This window comes from Corvus kubaryi, unplaced genomic scaffold, assembly GCF_017639235.1.
Source record: "Corvus kubaryi isolate FWS band 111438036 unplaced genomic scaffold, C.kubaryi_AGA036_p1.0 37193, whole genome shotgun sequence".
Classification (NCBI taxonomy): Eukaryota; Metazoa; Chordata; class Aves; order Passeriformes; family Corvidae; genus Corvus; species Corvus kubaryi.
This window is the reverse complement of record NW_024581055.1, coordinates 405,741-429,447: the sequence shown is the minus strand read 5'-3', so window position 1 is coordinate 429,447 and position 23,707 is coordinate 405,741. Positions and strand designations below refer to the sequence as shown.

Genomic DNA, 23,707 nt, shown 5'->3' with positions numbered 1-23,707 from the left:
CTTGCCCCTTCCCATGGCGTGTGCCCACAGCACTCCCAGAGCCTGGCCCACTTCTGTTCCCGGGAATCAGTCACCTTTGTCCCCTGCACCGAGCCAGGGCTCCCGGTGCAAGGTCCTCCCTCCCGATCTTCTCTGCCCCGGGATGCTCCAGGGCTCCTGATGCCCAATCCCCGCCAACTCCTCCTGTCCCTCCTGGGATACTCAGGACTCCCACCGCCTGACCCGCACACTCCCGCCGTGCCCGGGTGCGTGGGCCGGCTCCGCTCTCCCCTGAGCCCTAGCGCGGCCGGTGCCCGGTTGTGCTCCCACGACCCTCCCCGTCTCCGGGAGCCGTTCCCGGCGCTGCCGCAGCCGCCCGTTCCCCGCTCCACGTGCTCCCGCCGCCTGCGCGCCGCTTCCGGGGGCGTGGCCAAGGAGAACGCGGGATGGCAATGGAGGCGTGGCTATGCGCACCAGTGGGCGTGGCCATGTAAATGAAGCCCGAGCTGAGGGCTCGCGGCTCCATTGGAGGCGGGGGCTGTGGGCGTGGCCACGCTGACGGCGGGGGGCGTGGCCGACGTGCGGCGCTGCGCGCGCGCGGTCGGGGCCCGGCGGCGGCGGCGGCGGCGGGGGGAGGGCGGGAGGGGGTGGGAGAAACCGGGCCGGGAACGGGCAGAAAAGCTCAGGATTAACGCGGGTTTAGAGCTACTAAACCCCGCAACATCCTACGTTAAAAAAAAAAAAAAAAAAAGCCCCCCCCCCCCCCCCCCAACGACGAAGCAGGAGAGCCGCGGCCGCTGGGAGGTCAAAGGGCGGAGGTGAGGAAGGAGCCGCTTCCCGGTGAGGTGAGAAGGGACCGGGGCGGGCGAGGGCAGCGCGATCGGGTATGGAAATAACCCTTCACCACCCCCTTCCCTGCCTCAGTTTCCCCTCAGGCCCCTCCGTGCCTCAGGTCCCCCTCACGGCGGGCGCGCGCCCCCCGCGCTCGCCTCCCGCCCCCACATCCTCCCCCCCCTTCATTTGGGTAGAATTTGGAAGGAATACGTAAAAGGGAATGATGGGAAAGTGGAGTCAAGCACTCCAGTTTTGAGGCATTAAAGGTGCAAAGCAAAGAGGGGGGAGCGGAGGGAAAGGGTTAAATTCCCCCCCTCCCCCCGTGCTGCAGGACGAGGAGAAGATGCTTTATGGAAAAGGATTAAAACGAGGGGGTACGTAAAGGGAATGATGGGAATGTGGAGTATTTTATTCCATAGGGGTTTGTTGCTGCCATAAGGATTTTCTGCCGTGGTTCTCTGGAGACTTGGCTCTGTGCTGCGAGTCTCTGCCCTCGGGATAATCACCTGTCTTTGGAATTCGGTCGATATTCAGGAATCATCGACAGAGAGATGGAGAAAGTTTTGGGGCATCAGAGGTGCAAAGCGAAGAGGGTGAGAGGGAGGAAAGGGTTCACCTCTGCTGCAGGATCAGAATATGTTTTATGGGAAAGTATTAAAATGATGGGATATGTAAAGGGAACGATGGGACAGGGGAATGAAACACTCCATGAGGTTTGGTACAGGCTCACTGAGCACTTCAGAACCAGGAAGATTTGCTGCCCCGGTTCTCTGGGGACTTGGCTCTGTGCTCTTGCAGTTATCTTGCCCCCTGAATCACCCTAAACTTCGGGATTTGGTCAAAATTTAGGAGTCGACTTCCTCATGTGAGTCAGAATGAACATCTCTAATATAACAAGCAAGCAGCTTTTGGAATGCTGAGGCAGTTCTAGGGTTGTGTTTGGGAGAATCCCAAGGAAAGGACTCCGGAAAGATTTTAGCCTTAGTGCCAGAATCTCCTGAATGCAGCATCCACGTGTTTTTCCGGGTTGTTGAAAGACAAACCAAGTTTCTTTTCATGCAAGGGGCAGAGGGGAGGTGTGAGCTCCCTCTCTGTGAAACCAGAGCTGTGAGAGCAGGACTAGGGTGGTAAATTTGGGATTACACGAGTTGTTGTGTAATGCAGAAAGGAGATTAGCTGGCTGGGATTGGGAAGAGAGGAAAACACCCTGGGATGTTCCCTGAATGTGTGACACAGCCCCAGGAACTTCCCCCAAACCACCTCTGCTCTGTGTTTCCACGTACAACTTGGCATGGTTTATTTTTCCAATCGTGATTCAAATATAACATCCCAAAAGAGCCAAGAACAATCAGGGTTTGTCTCAGGAGGGTTAAAATAGTATTTTAAGTGTCAGAATCCTGTGATGAATGAATTAGTCAGGCTCTCACTGGGTTACTTAACACGGTTTTCAGTCACGGGGTTGCTGGGCCTACCTGGCATCAGAGTTTGGATCATTATGCACCAAAACCTCCTTTTTTTTTTCCCCCCTCTCTGATTAGAATTTAAAAAGTAGAACAGGTACAGCTTGAGGAACAAAAATAGCATTACCTGCCTGTAGTGGGAAGTAGTAGGTGAGGAGCAGCAGCACAGCGCTTCCAGTAGATCCTGAGTCCTGGGAATCCTTTCAAGGGGATTCAAGGGAGCTGCAGGCCCCTTCCTCCCCTTTTACAAGAGACTTTCTCTAGGGGTTGTGGCTGGAGGTGGGGGGCACAGTCCCCTGTGCTGGGGAGCACGGAGGGACCGGTGGCACTCGGCACAAGGGGCTTGTGAGACTGGAAGGAGGTGTAGAAGTAGCTCTCCAGGCGTTCCTGGGCTCTGATATCTGTGATTATAGTTCCTTTGAATCCCTTTCTCCCCCTTGTGCAGTGCTTTAAAGGGTGAGAAAGAAAGGCTTAAGGAACATGGAGCAGTTCTGTGGTGGTGCAGCTGCTGTTTCTGTGTCTGGAAGTGTTACTGCTCACATCCAAGATATGCAGAACAGGGAATTAAGGGTGGCTGTCTTGGAGGGAATCTTTTAATTCATGTCCTCAGGTGAAGACCCAGCCCTGATGGCTCAGAACAGCTGTGGCCTTTTGGCATAACTGGGAAAAAATAAAGTTCTCCTTCCAGGAAAAGAGTGATTTCAGCTGGAGTGAGAGTGTGGTGGGCAATGGGGAGGGGAGCAGAACTGCAGTTCTTTGGGGAAATCTGAATTAATCTTGTATGGAGCATTGTGGTAAAGGAATAATAGTTGGTTTGTTTACAAAAGACAATGTCCGAGTCAGGCTTTGGGACTTGCTGCCTGACAGAGGAATTTTGGGATTGTTTCTCCATCTGGAAGAAAGAGTGCAGTGATTTCCTAAGCCTGGCTTCCTAATTAGTGATGATTAGAAAGGAAAATGTTTAGTTCTGTGTGATGCTGGAGATGCCAAAGGCTCCTGCTCAGGGCTGGGAGCTGGTTAGTGTGTTCAGCCTTGCCCGGTGTTCTGCTGTAACCCAGAACCTGTGGAAAACCAATCCCAGGCAGGTGCGTCACCTTACAGGTGCTGTGTCCCTCTGGGCCTCTTGGGGCCCTTCACAAGCCCCAAAGATCTGGGAGTGCAGACTTTTGAACCATGGGAGCTGTCCTGATTAACGCTTTGGGGGTTATTTCTGAGGGAACAATGCAGGGAAAGACGTGCTGAGGGTTATGTCTTAGTTTTTGTTTTTTATTTCATGGATAGATGGTCAGAATTATGGGGTTTGTCTCCCTTTTGTCATCCTTCACATCCTACCCGTGAGGGGATCCCTGGTAATTACATGACTGACAGCCAGAGCTTCCGGAATTCCAGAGTCCAGGCTGGAAACACCGCTGAAGCTCTAGCTGGGTCTGTGTGGAAAGGGAACGTGTTCCCCCGAGAGCCAAGGGCACACTTCTGATTTCCTGCCAAATCCACGAGTTTTGGAAACCCTTCACTTAACAGGAGCCCAGCTGGTGCTATACCCCAGTCCTCCTTCTGAAATGGGAAGACTCTTGGTTTACATGTTTCCACAACGCATTTTTCAGGGAAATGATAGTGTGTAATGGATAAACTTCATTTGACCGAGCTCTAATTACAGTACGTCAGGAAACTCCTGCCAGTGATAGCTGGACTTTGCTGCAGGGGTGTTTAATGGTACTCAAAAGCTGTTTCTGAGGGGCTGTTGGAGGGATTTTCTTCTAGGAGGCAAATGGACCCCATGTGGGCTGTGGGTTTGGAGAGCGCAGAATTCTGCTCGGACGGTTTACGTGGATGTGGTTTACCTGGGAAGGGTTTCGGGAACCTGCTGTCTGCTCCTGGGGCTGGAGCAGGGACCTGGCACAAGCAGAGCTGGAGTGGGCTGGGAAAGGAGCTACAATTCCTTCCATGGACAATGTTTGCCTGTCCTGGGCACTCCTGAAGCTGTTACTGTCCCCTTCAACTGTCCCTGCCCTGTCAAACTGTGGAGTGAAGCATGGAAACATCTGTTGTGGCACATCCCTTAAAAAAGGGTTGCAGAGAAGGTGCAGTTCAGGTATTCAGACATGAATTTGAGTTTTGAATTAGTTTGTTTCAGAAATAAACCCCAAACCATACAGACAGAATGTGTTTGCCTACATTAAACAGGTTGGCTTGGTTTAGGTTTAATTTCCTAATATTGATCATTTACCACCCATGCTGATTTCTGTTCTGAAGGAGAGTTTTGAGCCAGGAAATGTGTCCTCTGCAGGGAGAGGAGCCCAGCCCTAGAGAAAGAAATGGGGAAGCAGTTGTGCTCAGTTCAGATCCTTGTTTGCTAAGGTGAAAGATAGTTGAGCAAGAGGGTGAATCTCCACAGGATGTGTTGGGATGGTGAATGGCTGCTCCGGGTGCTTCCCGGGTGAACTTTGCCTCACAAAAGCAGAGCTGGAGCTGGGCAGAAATTATTGAAGTGCTGATTTATCGTTGCTTTCAGCACTCCTGCAGTGGGGGTTATTCAAACCCAGAGGTGTTTCCGTTCCTCGTTTGAAGAGCAGCAAGGCCACAAAGGGAGGATTAAGATAAAATCAAACCTGACTGTCAGAGGGCATTAAGGGACACAGAATTATTCTGGGAATGTCCTCATGGCAGGAAGGTGGTGAAGGAAAGGAAAACTTAATGTCTGGCATCCCCAAAACTGGAGCGTTCAGCACCTTTTGACTCTTGGTGAGCAACTGGTGGTAGTACCAGGCTACAAAAAGGAAGAGCAGCTTTGCAAGCTGTCGTTTCAGGGAGGTATTTTTGTCTGTATTCTCAAAGCATGGACTAAAAAAGACCTGAAAAGCTTTAGGAGGCGTCTTTTGAGACATGGAAAGTCGGTGATGTTTTTAAAGCCTGGAAGAGAGCGAGCAGTTGGTGTGGGTGAGAGAGTGGGACAAAGAGAATGGGCGAGTAGTAGTCATCCTAAAATCCTGCAGCAAGTGGGAAATGTCTGAAGAGCACCTGACAAGGTACAGGGAGTGTGGAATAGCTGGTGCTGCTTTGCCACAGGTATTCCTTGGCAAGGTGAGTTTGCTCTTTCTAGGATAAGATACCAGGGCTGTTTCTGGCTGCAGAAAAGCAGCTGTGGTCATGAATTCTCTAAGGTTTGATTTTTATCCAAATAAGAGTCTTGGGTAGGTGTCATTAAAACAAACCCAAAGCCTAAGAAGGTGCCAGTCGATGATAGATAAAGTCGTGGTTAAATAAATATTCAGAGCAGCAGTAGCACCCTTGTTAGTGGGCCTGGGTGTACTGAGAGGGGCACTGGGGGGCTCTGGGGTCTCACTCATCACTGAAGCAGCAGGACAGACTGTGCATATTCAAGCTGTAAATGGCATAAAGCAGGGAAGGGCTGCACATGTGACTCAGGAGTGAGAAACCGGTTTGAGCAATTAAACGTGGCCTGAAAATGGGCTGGTGATGAGGAAGGACAGTGGTGAGGTTGGGATTCAAGCAAAAATAGCCAGCTGCAGGCATCAGGATAATTGATGAAGTGTAATCCCTAATTAAAGGAACCTGGTGACCTCCTGTGTGTGTGGGAAGGGGGAGGTGAAAGGTTCAGTGTGAAAATTGGTGGTGGCGGCTGTGGCAGCACTGTGGGAGCAGTTGGACTCCATGGACTCAGGCTTTTCCAGCCCCAGCAATTCCATGGGTCCAAGTAACACTGCTGGGCTGGCTGGCTGGCTGTGCCCACTGGGAACAGAAGTGGGTTACATGGCACGGAGGGGCCCAGGGAAAGCGTTACCAAACCCTGTCTGACACCTGGGACCTGCGGACATTTCTCCGACTGCTTAAGAGCAAATTGGATAAACATCTGTTGGGAATAATTGAGCATAGTTTGTTATGCTCTGAGTGAGGGCCACGAGGCAGAGCCCCCAGAGTCCCCTCCAGCCCTGTCTTCTTCCTCTCACTCTGACCTGTCATTGCTGACGGGGTTTTCCTGTGCTGTGGGTCCCTGGCCATGACTGGGGCAGGGTAAATGCAGTGGGAGAAGGGCCTTTCACTGCGGGCAGGGTGAGGGATGCTGTGTCCTTCAGTGCGAGCGGTGGTGGCCTTGTGTGATGCACAGAGAGCTGTCATGGGTGTGCTGAAGGGTTTAGCTGGAGTTTGTGTCAGTCACGTGCTTTGGTGGGGAGCGAGGGTGGCCTGGGCTCTTTGTCTCTTGTCCGTAGTATGAGCGGTGCTGGAAACTTCAGGAACGGCACTGAGCACGGATCACACAAAGTTACCATTTCATGGATGACACAGAACCAGAGAATCATGATTTGGCTTGGATGGGACCTTGAAGCTCATCTTGTTCCATTCCCTGCCATGGGCAGGGACACCTCCCACTATCCCAGGGTGCTCTGATCCCCAGTGCCCAGCCTGGCCTTGGACACTTCCAAGGATTGAGCAGCCACAGCTGCTTCTTCCTGCCAGGGCCTCCCCACCCTCCCAGGGAACAATTCCTTCCCAATATCCCATCCATCCCTGCCCTCTGGCACTGGGAAGCCATTCCCTGTGTCTTGTCCCTCCAGGCCTTGTCCCCAGTCCCTCTGCAGCTCTCCTGGAGCCCCTTTAGGCCCTGCAAGGGGCTCTGAGCTCTCCCTGTGTCCTTCCCTTCTCCAGGGGAACATTCCCAGCTGTCCCAGCCTGGCTCCAGAGAAGAGGGGCTCCAGCCCTCCCCTCTGGACTCTCTCCAGCAGCTCCAGGTCCTGGTGCTGTTGGACCCCAAGGCTTTGCACAAGTCCAGGCAGGTGATCCAAAAGCATTTTGCCTATTTTATACCCCACACAAGAGGCTTGGGCTGAGATGTTGATCCTGGTCTGGTAGAGAGGATTAGAAAATGGCACGAATAGAATTTCTACCTTCAGTAGAAAGGGAAGAGCGTTGCAGGTCTGTGCTGGGCAAGCTGTTTACACAAGGCTCCAGCCTGGAGTGAAGGATCGATGGAGTCCCTGGTGTCTGTGCCTGGCACTGGGTTGGGATCTATGGCCAGGAGAAGGGAACGGTGGGATTGCACAGCTGGGATTTGTGGGGAAGCTCTGAGATGTAACTGCACGGGAGTGTTGCATCAGTCTCTGATATTTTTAGGAGAAAGTGATTCCCCAGCCACTTGTAGAGCGCCTGCATTGATAAACAAAAAGGAGGAGATTATTCCAAAGGGATCACGTGGGATGCATTGCATAAGGACATTTGCCAGGGCAGGCTCCTGGCCTCTCTGGGTCCCTGTCTGGTTCCTGAGCGTGGCCAGGCACAAACGAGACCAGTCTGTTGGGCACTGGCAGCCAGTGCCATGCTGGGGACGAGAGGCTCGTGTCCGAGGGGCTCCTGGAGCCAGAGGGATCCCTGGCTTTGCTCAGCAGTGCCTCATGGCTCGCTCTTCCCGAGGTTTATCCGCTGGCTGCGTAACCCGTGTGACAGGGACAGTGTCCTGGGGAGAAGATTTCCCCGGCTTAGCCACGTGTTTATTTTGAGCTGCTGCTCTGTAGTTGGTTTGATGCCAAGTTATCCCAGGATAAAAGAGATGGCCCTTTCCTGCTCCGCTTTCTCGGGCCTTCCTAGGGCCACCTGGTGTCCACTTGCTGATAAAATCTGCTCCAGCTGGAAAAGCCTTCTGAAGCTGCTCTCTGTCTTTGGGCATCCTTGAGCTTCTCAGTATCTTTTCCAGTTCTCCTCTGAGGAATGCCCCGTGCTGTGTGTAGCACTTAGCACGTGTGAGGATGGATTTACATCCTGATTCCATTCCATTCTTAACAATTCCTAATGCACAGTTTCCTTTTTTATACTGCATCACGTCACACCTTCAGGGAATTAAGGATCAGGATCCCTGGACATTATTTTCCCTGTGTGCATCACATCCCATTTGCTGTAACTGGGTGATCCTTAAGATTCCTTCCCACCCAAACCGTTCTGGGATTCTGTGATTGTGGAGGTGGATCATTCCCAGCTGTACAGGGTTGGGCAAGAACTCTGGATTGGGAAATGTTTCCTTGTGTTTGGAATCTCTGTTCTTCATGTGCAAGGGAGCTTCCCTTGGCTAGATGCAACAAGGGGAGTGAACTTTGAAATTATGTTTTTTCTAAATTTGGATATTTTCTATTTTTGTCACAAATGCCAAGCTTCTGCGTTTCATGGCTCTGCATGTGGAACATCCCATCCTGTCTCATCATCCACAGCAACAAGCTGTTGTCTGGTGCTGTTGGGAGTACTTTGGGAAGGAAGAAAGGATAGAAACCACATTCACTGAATGACTTCCGAAACAGGAGTTGAACTGAGGTTCATCTCCTGTAGCAGAAAAGTTCAAAAATGTCCTGAAAACTGTTTTGGAAGCTGATTTTGAATGTCAGCCCCTGTTTTGAGAGCAGATAACTTTATCTGACATGTAGAGATTGTTGAAGTGTTCTCTTTGAATCTTTGTTGTTGTTGCTACTCCAACTTTTCAAGAGCTGTTTGTAATATGAGTGAAATACTACTTATAAAATGGGGTCTATTCCAGATAACCTCTGAATTTTTAAACTCAAAACATAAATGAATGTTGTACAGGGAGGAAAACAGGCAAAAAGAAATGGGGGAAAACTGGCAAAGTGGGGCAGAACAGATAAAATGAGGAAAGTTTGCACATTTTGGGGATTGAAATCTAGTTCAAAAACTTGTGTCAGACTTTCAGCACAGTTTTAGCCACAGAGCTGGAATGGAGGGAGTGGAGTCAGAAATGTCATTTTCTACCTTTTGAATATGGAAAGTACCCCTTCTGTGAAGGACAATCCGTTTAGGACTTGGAGGCTGTTCCGGAGCCTTGTTCCTGACAGCAGTGTTGGGATTAACCCCTTGCAGACAGTGGCCTCCCCGGGGTTAGTGCATGGCTGTGATTTTCCCATAGGAAGTGTTCTGTTCCTCGTGACCTCTGTGTCCTTTGGCAGCACAAAGCACGTTATTCTTCCCATGGGAATTCGAGGGGAGAACAGGACCTTGGTGTTAGAGCCCATTGTGCAGCATTTCTGTGAAGGAGGCTTGTCTTGAGGGAGGCTCTTGTTTTCCCACCTCTGAAGTCCTTAGGAATGTTCCCTGGCCCTCGCTGGGGGACAGTCCATGCTTGCTGAGGAGAGGGAGAGTTGGATTCCCGAGATCTGTGCCTCTCTCCCTCCCCTCCTCCCTTTGTGGATGGTGGGATTTGGGAGCTCCCAAGGCAGTGACACCAGTGAGTGATTGCTCAGAGATTCAGAGCCCTGAGCCACCTCCAGGGCCCAACAGAGGGCAAGAAAATCTGGGTGGTTTTCTGGGGTGTGAGTGATCCAGCATCTGTGTTCTGCATCTCCAGGGAACCCGAGACTTCCCTTGTTTTCGGGAGTGTCTGTGGTGCTGAGTTTGGGCAGTACCATGAAATCATCGCCATGGTGAGGGCTGAGGAGAGCTCGGAGCTGTTGGCAGGTCAAGGGGAGGCCATGGATCAGCTGGGTTTGGTGATGGCTCTTCTGCTCTGTGTGTGCTGGGAAGAGCCCAGGAGTGTGTGAAGCACCTGTAACACCTGCCTGGGTGTGAACGTGTCCCACGGGCTGGGGGACGAGGTGGCACATGGATACAAGGAGGCACTGTCCTGTTTGGACCCTCCGCTCCTGGCTCACGATCTGAGCTGGAGCCCAGATGAAATGTGTCAGTTAGAGCAGGAATTTGAGGTGTTCTGGCTGGTCTGGTCTCCAGTGGCATCAGTCCTGCTGCTTCCGTGTGTTCTGGGGCAACTCTGAAGGCAGAAGGTGTCTCTGATCCCCCAGGAACCTGTGTGGGATTGATGGATACAAGGCAGTGCCTGCAGCACCAGGAGGGGGAATTACTGCTGGTGGTCCCTGGCTTGCTGCTGGTGGTCCATCACCCACCTGGCCCTCAGGTGTGTGAGCATCACATTGAGCTGCTCCCTGGGCAACAACATGGACCAACCCAGTGACCTTTATAAATTCTCATTTTTAGTAAATTCTTCCTTCTTTCCCATTCATTCCTCCCCTATCCTTCCCAAAACACAGCCTTGGCAGGAAAACTCCTCAAATCCCACGTCTGCTCCGGGGCTGCTGCAGGGCTGAGCTGTTCCCATCTGCAGAGCAGGTGTGGACAGGCAGGTCAGCCCTTGGATGTGCAGATCCTGGTGGGATGCTGGAAAAGGGGGTGTGAGGGGCAGAGGGGCCATGTTGGGTGTGTTCCTGCTTTGCCAAGCTTGGGGTTGTAAATGGAAAATGCTGGGTTAAAATTCCCGTTGGAGGTTTAGATATAGGCAACATGATGGAGCAAATTATTGTATGTCTTGAAGTGCAAGAGAAATACTGTGGAATGGGGATTTATTTTGGATTTTTCCTTATATTTCCCCCCTCCAGGCTTCACTAGCTCAGCTGTGTGTTTTTATTACACCTAATGCCAAGGTCTGGTTCCAGAACATTTTGTGGAAAACTGAGGAGTTGAGTATACCTAAAACCCCAGGTGACTGTGTCTCAGAAAGGGAAGAGTTTTCTACCTTTGTTAGTTTTTCCTCTAAGCTCACAGTGGGCTCTGCTGTGTTTCCCTGCCCTCAGTGTCCAGGGAGGCTCCTGGGAAGGCTGTAAAGCCTTTCAGACAGAAATTGAAAGAATTTGGAACATGTAACTATTGTTGAGTGAGATAAAAGCTTTTGTCTTGGGAAAAGTAGCAAGTTAGAGTTGATTTTTCCTGCAAAAAGAAGTTCTACATCTCTTCCTTCTGCTGGTCAGCCTTGTTTTTGTAAGAGTGCAGGGCATTGGAGCCAGGTGGAGTGGGGCTCTGCTCGCAGGGAACAGGGACAGGAGGAGAGGGAACGGCCTCAGGCTGGGCCAGGGGAGGCTCAGGGTGGACAGCAGCAGGAATTTCCCCATGGAAAGGGTACTCAGGCCTTGCCAGGGGCTGCCCAGGGAGGTTTGGAGTGCCCATCCCTGGAGGTGTCTAAGGAGTGACTGGAGGTGGCACTCAGGGCTCTGGGCTGGGGACAAGGTGGGGATTGGGCACAGCCTGGACTCGGTGACCTTGGAGGGCTTTTCCAAGCTCAATGATCCTGGGATTCTGTGAGGTGTGTCCATCTCTTGTACCCGAAGTGAATCAGAAATGTCACCTGTGGTGCTGCAAGGTGAAAACATCCCAATGCCCTCGTGCTTCCAGGCAAACTTTGTCTTGGGTTTACAGTCATGCAAAAGGCAAGAAATTCTCCTTTAACATTTGTCCTACAATCAGCAGGTTTATTTTGGCTTAGATAATCTCTGTTTGCAGAAATGACTTGGAGCAGGAACAGTTCCTGCTGTTCACTCTTACGAGCTCTGTCACAGCATAAAGCAAATAAAGATGGCAGATTTTAATATGCAACCCCCCCCCCAAGTGATAAAGAAATCCTAGCTTTGGAATGCTCTGTGTTTTCTTATGGAATTCTGCTGTTGGACAGCAGGTGAAGAGAGTAAATACAAAATTTTCCTCCTTGAAATGACTAGAAATTGTTGCCAGTGTTGTGCTCCTCCCCAGAGCGGTTTTTGGCAGCTAAGGCTGATCAGAGAGCCACTTTTGATGTATTTTTTGCCACAGGAGCAGCATATCCATGTTGTTCCTGAGTTCCTCGTGGAACAGGGATAGTCCAGTCCTGCCAGTGAGGTTGAGATCTGCTCAGTCATTTCGTAGAATCAAGAAATCCCAGAATGGTTTGTGCTGCGAAGGACCTTAAGGATATTCCAGTTCCACTGCTGCCATGGCAGGAGCACCTTCCATGATCCCAGGGTTCTCCAAGCCCCAGTGTCCAGCCTGGCCTTGGACACTGCCAGGGATCCAGGGGCAGCCCCAGCTGCTCTGGGCACCCTGTGCCAGGGCCTGACCACCCTCACAGGGAAGAATTTCTTCCTGAGCTCTGGAGATCTTTCTAAAAGGAGCTGATAATGTTTATTTCCCTTTTCTTTATCTGTTTCTCTCCCTTTGCCCTCCCCAGCTGGACCCAGTGCCTTCCCTGAAGGGCTGCCCATGCTGGAATTGCCCGAGCCGCTGCTGTATCCCGGGATGGCATCGAGGTGAGGGCGGCCGAGGATGACCCTGACTGAAAGGCTGCGCGAGAGGATTTCGCGGGCGTTCTACAACCACGGGCTGCTCTGTGCTTCCTACCCCATCCCCATCATCCTCTTCACAGCTCTCTGCATCCTGGCCTGCTGGTGAGTCCTCCCCAGATTTGTGTCACATAGGGCTGGAGAGGGCTGGGGAGGGGGTTCTTGGCAACATTCTCTCTTCTGGGCCCACCCAGAAGCTGGTTTTTTATTTAGACTTCATAGGTTTTGTCATCTCCTTCTGGGGGACAAAAGAAACAACAGGGATGAAGTGTCTTCTTGTGGTTTAGTAAGAAAGAACTAATTGAATGAGTGAAGTGAAGCAATAAATGAGATGAAAGTAACCCTTAAGCACCTGGTAGTGGACTCCAAACTCATCAATTAAAAATGGGGAGAAGGAAAGCTGATCTTTCTCTGCACACCTGCCTGTCCTGTGCTCCCTGGAGCCTGCACTCTTCTGTTTCATCCTTGGCACGCCCGTGTGGGACTATTGTAAATTCCCTACTCTCCTTATGGCCCCTAATTTGGATCCCTAGTTTGCAAGTGGATATAATCTTACTCCCAGGAATGTCACATGGGCTCAGAATCATTTCCAGCAGGGCACTGTGGGGCTGAGCAAACCTTCGTGCTCAGACCATGCACACATGTGAGCATACAGATTCTGTCTTGCAGGGTTTAACTCTCTTGTCTGTTTTGGGCAAAATAAACCCGATGTGATGATTTGCTCCCCTGTTTGTAGAAAAGCTCCACATGTGTTGCCACAGACACAGGTTTTTCTTTGAGCTGTGATGGTAACGGGCTGCTTTCACATCTCAGTTAAAACATTGTCAAAGGGAGGATTTTCACACATTAAAAACCTCTGAGGTGGCTTCTCCTGGCTGGAACCCTTTGTGGTTGTGAGCAGCCGTGGGGGTTTTGCACCTCAGCCCATCAGTGTCTGAGTGAAGGGACTCCTTCCTGGGAAGTAACACGTTTTGCCATGTGCTGAGGACTCAAGGATGGGCTTTGGCATGGATTTCCTGCTGGAATTGAGATATTTGTGCTCTTTGGAAGCGCTCCACTTTGCTGGGGTGGATTTCACTGATGCATCCTGGCCACTCCTCTGCAAAAACAAGTGAGGAATGACCTGAAGCTGGGAGAAGGAAGCTGGTGTGGAAAAATCAAGGCCCAGCATTGAGGCAGAAGCTCATTTAGGCAATGTTTCTGTGCAGCAGGGCTGGTCAGGGACCCTCAGCATGGTGTGCAGCTGGTCTGAGACCTGCACAGAGCAGGGAACTCACAGAACCATGGAATCGTTAAGGTTGGAAAAGGCCTTTCAGATCATGAAGTCCAACCACTCTCCAGCACTGCCAAGGCTGCCACTGACCCCTTCCACGTTCCTCAGCCTGAAACATGCTTAATAAAAAAGTTCCAGCAAACAAGAGTGGATCTTGTGTCCTGAGTTGTTCAGAGGGAGGGAGGTGAGTCAGTCCTCTCTCCTGTACCTGGAATCAAGGAGAGCTCGTGGAATTCTGCTGCAGAGAAAGTGGTCTGAGTTATTGTGGTTTTCCTCCCCCTCACATCAGTAGAACACCACTGGTTTTGTGTGCAGACAGTTTTTAAAAGCTGAAATAAAGCACAAGGTCTACAATTTATCCATCGGGGGTTCTGGCCTCAGGCAGGTGAGGGCGGTGACCACGCAGGGAATGAGGGCAGCACAGAGTCTGGCCTGGTTGCTTTGAGTGTCTTTACTCCTGGAAGGGTTTGTATAGACACTATTTCTAATGTCACTGACAGACAAGACACAGCATCTCTGGGTCTGATAATAAATTAATACCTAAAGCAAAAATTCCTGTGACTCATTCTTACTCTGTAGTCCTAAAGTCTGAAAATCCAAATTGGTCTCCACATCAGAGGGAGAGTTTTCTTGTTTTACTATAAATCCCCCTGTAAGTGACACTCCTTTTTCTCATCCCACTTGAATGGATCTGCATTTTTCCTTGAAATGAGGGTGTCACCAACCCTGTCTGACACTAGCCCAGAGAGGAACAGGTGATACCTGGAAATGTGGCCATTGGGGTAAATGTGGAATCCCAGTGTCACTCTGAAGAACAGTTTTTAGTTCAAGTAAGGATTGCACATGACGCAGATGACTCTGCAGCAGGTTCAGGGCAATTAAACAGGTGCTTGTTATTTAACTGAAACACAGGTTCTGCTCCTGAAGAATTGCAGAACTGGCTGGAACCAGAGCCCCTGGGGAGGTATCTGTGTATATATATATATATATATATATATTTATAATTATTTCTATAAGAACAGATCATTCTTGCACAGGTTTGTACTATTTGTGTGGTAACCAGAGGACCTGAGTTAGACTCAGACTCTTCATGTTCCAGATCCCCAGAATCTCCTCTGGGACTTCACCATAACACTGGGAGCAGGTTGTGCTGCACAGGAAAGGGGAATCTCCAGTGCAGAATCTTGGGGCCCTGTCAGAGGGAAGCAGGGCAAAGCCACCATCACTTACTCAGAAACAGGTACTGTCAATGCACTTGCCAAGGCTAAAAAGGAGCTGTTGCTGCCAGATACTGGCCTTGCCAACCCTCTGGCAAGACCCTATTACCAGATTCCCTCCCTCCTCAGCAGTGGGATTCCAGGCTGCTCTGTCTTGGCTGCAGACAAGCCAGAAGCTTGTTCTGCAGCGAGCCAGCGGAGCTGGGAGCTATTTTAGTTCCATGTATCAGCTCCTTTCCCATTACCTGAGACCTGGCAGCTCCCTGCTCCCCTCCACCCTCAGTGGCTGGGGCTGTTCCAGGTGCTGGAGCTCTCTGTGGGTCTGGGAAGGGGGAATGTACAGAGAGGGATTTGCCTGGAGCTCTCTTGGCCCCCTGAGACGTCTTGAAAATACGTCGAGTACTTGAATGAGCACTTCTGCTTGCACCTCCCTCCTGCAGGTGACTGAAATGCAGTTCCTGCTCCAGTTCACCACCTCCAGCTGGTTACATGGTCTGTGTTTCCTTTATTCTGGGATTTCAGAGGGGTTTCAGGGTGCACAGTGACATGAGCATCTAAAAAGAGCCTTTCCCAAAACCAGAACAACTTCTTGAGCTTTCCTGTCGTCTCTGTTAGATCCCAGGATCACAGGATGGGTGTGTTGGGAGGGTCTGGAGCCCATGCAGTCCAGCCCCTGCCTGGGCAGGGGCACCTGGAGCAGGTGACACAGGAACGTGTCCAGGGGGTTTGGGATCCCTCTGGAGAGGGAGACTCCAGGCCCCCCTGGGCAGCTGTTCCAGGGCTCTGCCCCTCCTCCATGGAAAGAGGCTCTTCCTCCTGCTGAGCTGGAACTTGTTGTGTTTTGGTTTGTGGCCATTTCAGGTCCTGCTGTTCTTCCCTCCTCTGTGCTTTCCATTCTTGTGTTCACTTCTTTCCCTCAAAAACATCCCTAACAAAGAAAAATGTGAGGAGAGTCGAACCCAAGTGCTGGAAATGCCTTCCCTGGAGCTCAGGTGGGGCAGTTCTTCCCTCTGGGGACCCGTGCACATGTCAGTGACCCAAACCTGTCACAATACAGGTCACCCAGAGCAGCTAAACAGACTAAAGTTCTGTTCTCCAGTTCAGTTTGGTGCTGACAGTTCCAGATTTTCAATGGATCTCTCTGTATCAGCAGCCTTGCTTTTCCCACCAGTTCAATTCTGATTTGCTTTTAACCACTTCTGCGAACATTTGGAGTTAAAAATCCCATTCTAAACTCTCTGAAATCTCAGTTTCTCAATCTCTGGATAGAAGTCTCTGTTGTAGAACAGCAGCTACAATCACTGGAGGTTGTGGTGGCAAAGCAGCAGGAAGATCAAGACTTCATGGGTTTGGTGTCTCACTGCTGCTCTTAAAAGTGCTTTGAGGACCAATGAAGTTAATGACAAGTTTTGGAAATAGTTTCAATCTAAATGAGGAAAAGCAGAGGATTATAAAGGGTTTGGGGCAGGGAAGTGGCCACTGGAATACACAGAATGTCTGGGGTTTGTGTGGGATACACCGGAATTAAGCCAGGGCCATACTGAGTGGTTTTGCCACAGCTAACTTGGATGGAGGAATTCAGGAGAGGCCCTGCAAGGTCTTCCCTTCTTTCTCTCCCAGTACTTTTAGTTATCCCTTTCTAAGGGAGAAACACTCTTGGATACCAGTCCCATGAAAGCCAAAGCCCTCTCGCTGGGTCTCCTGTCCTGTGCAGCTTGGCTTTGCTGAAGTGGGCCTGGTCATTTTTTTAACTCTTCTGTCTAAAAAAGTCCATTAACCTCCAAAATGAGAGTGTGTCCTGCTTCTGTCCCCCCAGCTACCCTCTGCTGAAGCTGCCTCTGCCGGGGACGGGCCCCGTGGAGTTCAGCACCCCGGTGAAGGACTACGCTCCTCCCGGCCCGGACGCGGGCCCGCAGCACGGGGACCCTGGCGAGCGTCCCGACTGGGTGAGTCCTGCTGGGGCTGGGGGCCACTGGGGGGGGAACATGGCCCTGCTGAGCTGCCTCAGTACGTGATGGCCCAGAGCAGCTGTGGCTGCCCCTGGATCCCTGGCAGTGTCCAAGACCAGGCTGGACAGAGCTTGGAGCAGCCTGGGGTAGTGGGAGGTGTCCCTGCCCGTGGCAGGGGTGGCACTGGATGGACTTTAAGGTCCCTACAACACAAACAGAGAATCAGACCGTTTGTTCTTGCCTGCTGAGTCCTGTCATGTTCCACCTCTAATCTGGGAAGGGAAAACAGAGTCTGGCAAAGCTGTTGGTGCTCTCCTTCTGCTGGGAGCTTCCCGGTGGCCGGTGCCTCACGCTGCCCTGGTCTCCCCGCAGTACGTCGGTGCTCCCGTGGCCTACATCCAGCAGATCTTTGTGAAAGCCACCGTGTCCCCGTGGCAGAAAAACTTCCTGGCTGTGGATGTGTTCCGGTCGCCACTGTCCCGCGTCTTCCAGCTGGTGGAGGAGATCAGGAACCATGCCCTGAGAGACAGGTGAGGCACAGGGAGCTGCTGCTGTGCACACCTGGCTCCAGATGGCTGCCTGCAGGGCTGGGCGGGGGCTCTGAGCTGGTAACGTCCTCAAAATGAAACGAAAATGAGAGATCAGTGCTGATGGGTGACGTGGGATCATTTGTGAGTGTCCGCCCTGCTCCTCTAAGGGATGACTGGTCCTTTACCCCCAGCTGCTGCTCTTGGGGCTCATGTTTTAGAAATGCCATTTTTGTTCTTCAGTACAGATTTACTCAGTTTTTTTCTCTCCCTGCCAGCTCCCCCAGCCTTGGCACTGACCTTCTGTCCGTGTGCTCAGTCCCTCTCCTCCCTTATCCTATGGGATAATAATCTGCTGCCAATTACAATCAGAAACAACTTGCTCCCAGGCCTGCGTTGTGTTCTCATTATCTCCCTTGTCTTCTCATTGTATTCTCATTATCTCCCCTTGGCATTGCCCTTGATGAGCAGTGATGCAACACAGAAACAAAATTATTACTTTTATTATTATTATTCATACTACCAGAAGAAAATTACTTCAACATTTAGACCTAAACCTTGGGGCAAGGTTACCATTTTGGGGATGCACTCAGATATTTTAGGAAACATCTAATTTTGAGATAAATTCTGCAATTACCTCAAAAGTCATGATGAAGTTCTTGTTTGTTGCCAGTAACAAAGTTGAGCAGAAATATTTTTTTTTATATGCAAACTGGCTTGTTTTGTATTCTATTTTCTATTCTATTCTATTCTATTCTATATCTTTTATATTTGTTTTATATTACAAAGTTGAGCAGAAATATTTTTTTTTATGTGCAAACTGGCTTGTTTTGTATTCTATTTTCTATTCTATTCTATATCTTTTATATTTGTTTTATATTACAAAGTTGAGCAGAAATATTTTTTTTATATGCAAACTGGCTTGTTTTGTATTCTATATTCTATTCTATTCTATTCTATTCTATATCTTTTATATTGTTTTATATTACAGGAGGGAGCCAAAGGTTGTTAAGTGTACCTGGGCAGGACACACACTGTGGGTGTGTTGTCACTGGCTGCAGATCGAAGCACTCATGTCTAAAAGTCAGGAGTGACCTGGAATCTGTGGTTTGCCCCAGTTATGGGTTTTGGTGTCACTCTGCACCCACAACATCCCACAGGGACACGAGCTGGGAGCATTGCCTTGCAGATAGGAACGTCCATGGCCTTATCTGCACCATGAACTGTTATCACTGCCAGGTTCCAGAGCTGGTAAAATACAAACCATGGTCATCTGCCTCTTCCTGGAGCTGTTTCCAGAGGCATCACTGCATCAGGTCCTTTAAATTTTCTTTCCCAAAGCTTTTGTCCCTATAAATACCATTTTTTGGAGCATATTTTCCCTTACTTTTTTTGATAGCTGAGACTTGTCCAGGTGTCTTGCCGTGCAGCCACAGGACACACATTGTGGACAGAGTGTTCACAAAGACAAATCATAATTTTTGAATTTCTATGCTTGTTCTTTGTAGTTATTACAGAGGAAGTCTCTTCTGGAGGGGGATTTTACAAAGGCTTCAATTCATTTGTCATCTGAAGCACTTTCCTGTGACGTGCGAGGCTGCAGCCAGGCAGGGCTGGTCTCTGTTCTTCACTTGGCCTTTGCTAAACACACCTTTCCTGAGCAGATCCCCCCTGTTCCCATATCCCAGTGAGGGAAGAGTCTCTGTCAGAGCAGCAGCTCCTCCTCGTTGTCACTGGACAAGTGGGAGCTTTGGACAAGCCCTGCCTTAGCCTCAGATTTTGGCCACAGTTAAATTTAAGGACTGCCTCTGGCCCACATGTTCTAATGATGGCAAATGAGGTGTCTTTGTAAAATGAATTCTTTATTAAACAGGTAGGAAATAACAGGTGAAAGATCCTAATCACAATTACTCCACAGTATAAAACTGAAGAACTACCAGTAGATTACAGCACAACATAAACAGTGCAGAGATCAAGGCCCCTGTGTTAAAGCTGGCAGAAGAACTGGCATTGATTAGGAGTCAAATGTAACTTCCCATGGAAACAAGGAGAATGTTCAGATTCCTTCATTCCTTCACTCAGCCCCTGGAGTGACCACAAAGGAAAGCACTGTCCCTGCTCGGGGGATATATATGTATATATAGATAGATTTAGATACAGATGTATGTATCTAATGATTACTGATTTAAAAAGTTACAGTGACAAGGTATAGCGTTAAATCTGGAGTGTTTATGGTAGCTGGGGACAATCCAAACAAGTCCTTTTACTTGGGTTGTTACCAGTCTGTGTGGATCAGGATGTTCCACACCCACTGAGTCTTAAAAATCATAGGAAAGATGGGATGCAAATGAGGATCAAAGAAAAGTTCCTGGAGTTGATTTTTCAGTTGCAGTGATTGGAGGAGTTCAGTGATGGGTCAGTGACTCCCTTCACTTCCATTCATGGTTCTTAGTCCATTTCACATATCCTTGCTCATCATTTCATGTGTTAGACGATTCTGCAATAACCTGAACAAATGCGTATGTACTGTAGAACAGTCTGGTTATAGCCCCAGGGGAATCAAAGGTGTAATGAAACTCAAATTGTTCCCACCTACTGCAGTGGGGAATTTTATGCCTTACCCTGAGGAGATAGGAAGAGGTGCACACAACTGATTCCATAATTATATGAAAATTCAAGTTACATTCAGGGGGAAATCTTTTCCACCCCCTGTGACAGCCAGAGTGAAGACACAAGCATGCTAAAGCAAAAATTCGTATACACTGCAAAACTACTGGGACAAAATATATGCAAGTATTAATCAAACCAATTGAAAACTCAGGTGCTCTAGTCCCTTAACAAGACTGATCAAGATTTTTAACACTGTGTAGATTTGGGCTGTCTTTCCTTCCAGAAGGAGCATCACTCCAGCTGGAGGAAGGCCACTGGAAAATATGTTTGGTGTGGAATTCCCATCATCTGAATATTTTCATGAAATGAATGGGAAACTGAGAATAAATCCAGCAGTTGCTGTTGTTATCAGTGTCACAGCTTGCAGCAGCTTTAGGTGGGAATTTCTCTTCCAAGGGTCAGGTGCTGTTGGTTCTGTGTGTGCTGTACTAGAGTGGCCCCGAGGGAAAACAGCATTGCTCTCTTTGCCTTCCTGTCCTTTCCAGTCGTTGGTTGCAAGGTGCTGTGGGGATGGCTGATGGACCCGGGGTGGGAGAGCAGCTGTGCTCTCTCCAGAGTTAAAGACATTGTTCAGTAAACACAGCCATACAGTGAGTGTCCCTTGAGAGCTCCCGAGTCTGTCGCAGCTTTAGCTACAGCAGATCAAAGAGTCCCTGTGCTGTCCAGTGTGGTCCCTGTGTGTCCAGAACTGACTTTATTCCCCTGTTGGAGTCCAGGAGTCTCCATCAGTAATCCCCACAGCCGAGCAGGCGGTCACCAGCCCTTCCCCCTGCTGCCCGAGCGGCGCCCTGGCTCACATCCAAATGCACACCCAGTTTTCTGAGGACTTCCTTGACCATCTCAGGTTATTAGGGCACCTAAACCAGGAGAACTCGTGCAGTCCTAGAGGTGCTTTCCCCAGCGTTGCGGCAGCAGGTCGGTCCCTGGCCGCCGGCACACGGGGCCGGTGTGGGGCAGCTGGCCCGGCCAGTGGGGAACCCCGCACTGGTGGGGACCTGGACTGGGACAGGAGTGTGGAACGCGGGAGTCCCCATCGGGAGGTGCCCTTAGCATCGACGGCCACCCAGAACATCGGCCCCCGACTGCCCCTCAGAGTCACAGCTACAGTCCCAGGGTGGGCTGGCTCGACTGTGACTGGCTTTCCCACTGTTAAGTTGTCCTGAAAAGCTTCAGTTTTGTCATTTCGGGTTTTAAAGATGTTTAAAGAGGCACAGGGCTTAGGAGAGCTCGTGAAACAGGACTACCCCTTGGTCCATATCAGTTATTTATTATATTTGTTTATATTTTTATATATAGATACAAACACATATATAAAATAAATAAAAATAAATATATATGTGTGTTATTTGTTTATTATATTTATTTATTATATTTATTATGTCTGATATTGGTTATTTATTATATCTGACATAACAGTAACCTTTTATCCCAGCCAGATTCACGTGGCCTAAGGCGCTGCTTTAGCAAACCATTGGCACGATTCACAATCCCATTTACTTGGGGATAATGAGGTCTATTAAAAACCCATTTAATACCTTCTTTTTTGGCCCAGTCTTGCCCCATCACAGTGGTGCAGTGTGATCCCTTGTCACTCTGTGTAGAGTCTGGGACAGGGAGGCTGGAAAACCAGTCACTGAGTCCTGAAACAGTAGCTTTGGCATCAGCGTGCCTGCTCTGGGCAGTGACTGACAGCCCAGAGACCACTCCCACCCCTGGTCGTGTGTTCCTGTAACCACTGGATGTCTTCAGAGGCCCAAGAGAATCTAAGAGGACCAGAGTGTTTTGTTACCTTTGATCTGTAAAGGCAGTGCCAGGTCTGGATGATTTTGTTCAAGCTTCAGCTGTCACTGGGGACACTGTGAGAATGCCTTGACACATCTTCCTGGTCAATGCCAGCCCCTGCTTTGTGCTGCAAAAAATAGAGCTTTTTGTCCAGTATGCCCTAATTTCCAGTGTAACCACTCACCAAATCCACACCAGTGTTGTGGAGCTTCCACTGATCAGTTTTTATCTTCCTGATTTTTGTCAGCTGATCCACCTTGTTGTTCCAATGAGTCTGTAAAGCTTGGTCATTTGCATGAGTTCTGCCCCATCCTGTGTGCATTTGTCCATGGGATGGGGCCTGTAACAACAACCACTTCCAGTCTTCCTTCTGCCAAGCCTCTCTTCCCTTCACTTGCCAATCCAGCGCTTCCCACTGACACAACAACTGTGGCACCAGCCCAGAGCACGTAAGAATCAACACAGATTGGCTTTGTTTTCTCCTTTACTGCCAGCAGTACAGCCTTTAACTCTCCCACCTGTGCACTTCCTACTACTTCTTCCACTACTTCCACTCCTGTTTCAGTGTTCAGAGCAACTGCTCTGTACCTCCATTTCCCATCAGTGCGTTTGGCTAAGGTATCAGGGAACCAGACATCTCCAGCTTCAGGGTGTGAAGTGAATGCAGGAGCATCCAGTACAGGACGAGATTTATGGCTGTTGTCAAACTAACCTGTCTGGAGTCACAGCTCTCTGAAGTTCGTAGGGTTTTAGTGCCTTCCATTTGGGCACACCCACGCCATCTGTGTACTGTCACTCTTTGTGCAATTGCCTCTGCATCACTGCCCTTCTTAACACTGGCCAACAGACTGAAAGGTCCTTGGATTTTCACAGGTTGATGCTGTTGAACTTTTTCTGCTCATTCAAGAGCTCAGGTCAGGGATAACAATCCCTTTTCCCAGGCAGTGTTTCTCTTTCTAGTATCTTTAAATGCTGTGGAACTGAACCCTAATGGTTGTTTGGGTCTCTGTGGCCCTTTCTGGAACATATGACAGTAAGTCCTGTGTTCAGCAGAATCCCATTCAGCAGCCATTACAGGAGCACTGGGATGAGCTGGCCCAAGTGATGTTTGTGACTCCTCTATCAGTGTTTGCAGAGCCTGTTTGTGGCTGTCAAGCCATTGCCAGTTTTGGGTTTTCCTCATTAATGTTTGCAAGGGTCTTGCTATTATAGAAAATCCAGGAAAATGATTTCTCCAGTATCCCGAAGTATCTTCTGAGGTTCCTTTTCAGTTGTGGGGGTAGATATAGCATCTAATTTTGTAATGGTTTCATGTGGAATTACAGCTTGGCCTGCTACCCCCCAGGCTCCCAGGAATTCTGCCTCTTTAGAGGGACTTTGACTCTTAGCTGAGGGCACTTCTATCCCCTCCCCATTTAATCTATTCCAGATATCCTGTGCTGTTGTTCTTACTGCACTCTCCTCCTCACCTCCTACCAACACAGCATCAATGCACTGATAAACCTGCACTCCTTCCTGAGTTTTTATTTGTTGGAGTTCAGCTAAAGCGTTGTGTGCTATGGTGGGTGGGTGCTCATATCCCTGAGCTAGGCAAGTGAAGGTGGATTGTGTTCCTTCCCAAGGGAATGCAGATTTGGGTTTATTCCTCCTGAACTGGGGCCATAAAAAACATGTCTGTTCTATCCCAAGCTGCCATCCCTTTGTGTGCAGCTGCCTGCAGAGTAGCAGTGAGGTCTGCAGTATTTGGGCCTGCTGCAGGGGGTGGTTCTGCATTAGCATTAAGCCCTGATAATCAGCAGCTAAATGCCAGCTCTGTCTGCTTTTATCACCTGGAAAACAGGGGAATTCTGAGCAGAATGAGTCCTAAATGTAATGCCCCTTTGTTCTAAATCTTTAATTACTTCCTT

At 49.6% G+C, this 23,707-nt stretch overlaps 1 protein-coding gene across 3 annotated transcripts in view; it reads left to right on the top strand.

Moving 5' to 3' along the window:
* The first annotated feature begins 621 nt into the window (after positions 1-621).
* LOC121661764 (SREBF chaperone) overlaps positions 622-23,707 on the top strand; it is a 41,564-nt gene continuing 18,478 nt past the window's right edge. For 2 of the 3 annotated variants that reach the window (XM_042022274.1, XM_042022272.1), the window contains exons 1-4: positions 622-824; positions 12,271-12,487; positions 16,689-16,818; positions 17,194-17,351. In XM_042022274.1, the coding sequence (XP_041878208.1) occupies positions 12,366-12,487; positions 16,689-16,818; positions 17,194-17,351 (410 nt within the window). In that variant the 5' untranslated portion in view covers positions 622-824; positions 12,271-12,365. The remainder of the gene's footprint in view (positions 825-12,270; positions 12,488-16,688; positions 16,819-17,193; positions 17,352-23,707) is intronic. The other variant, XM_042022273.1, reaches the window with a different exon arrangement.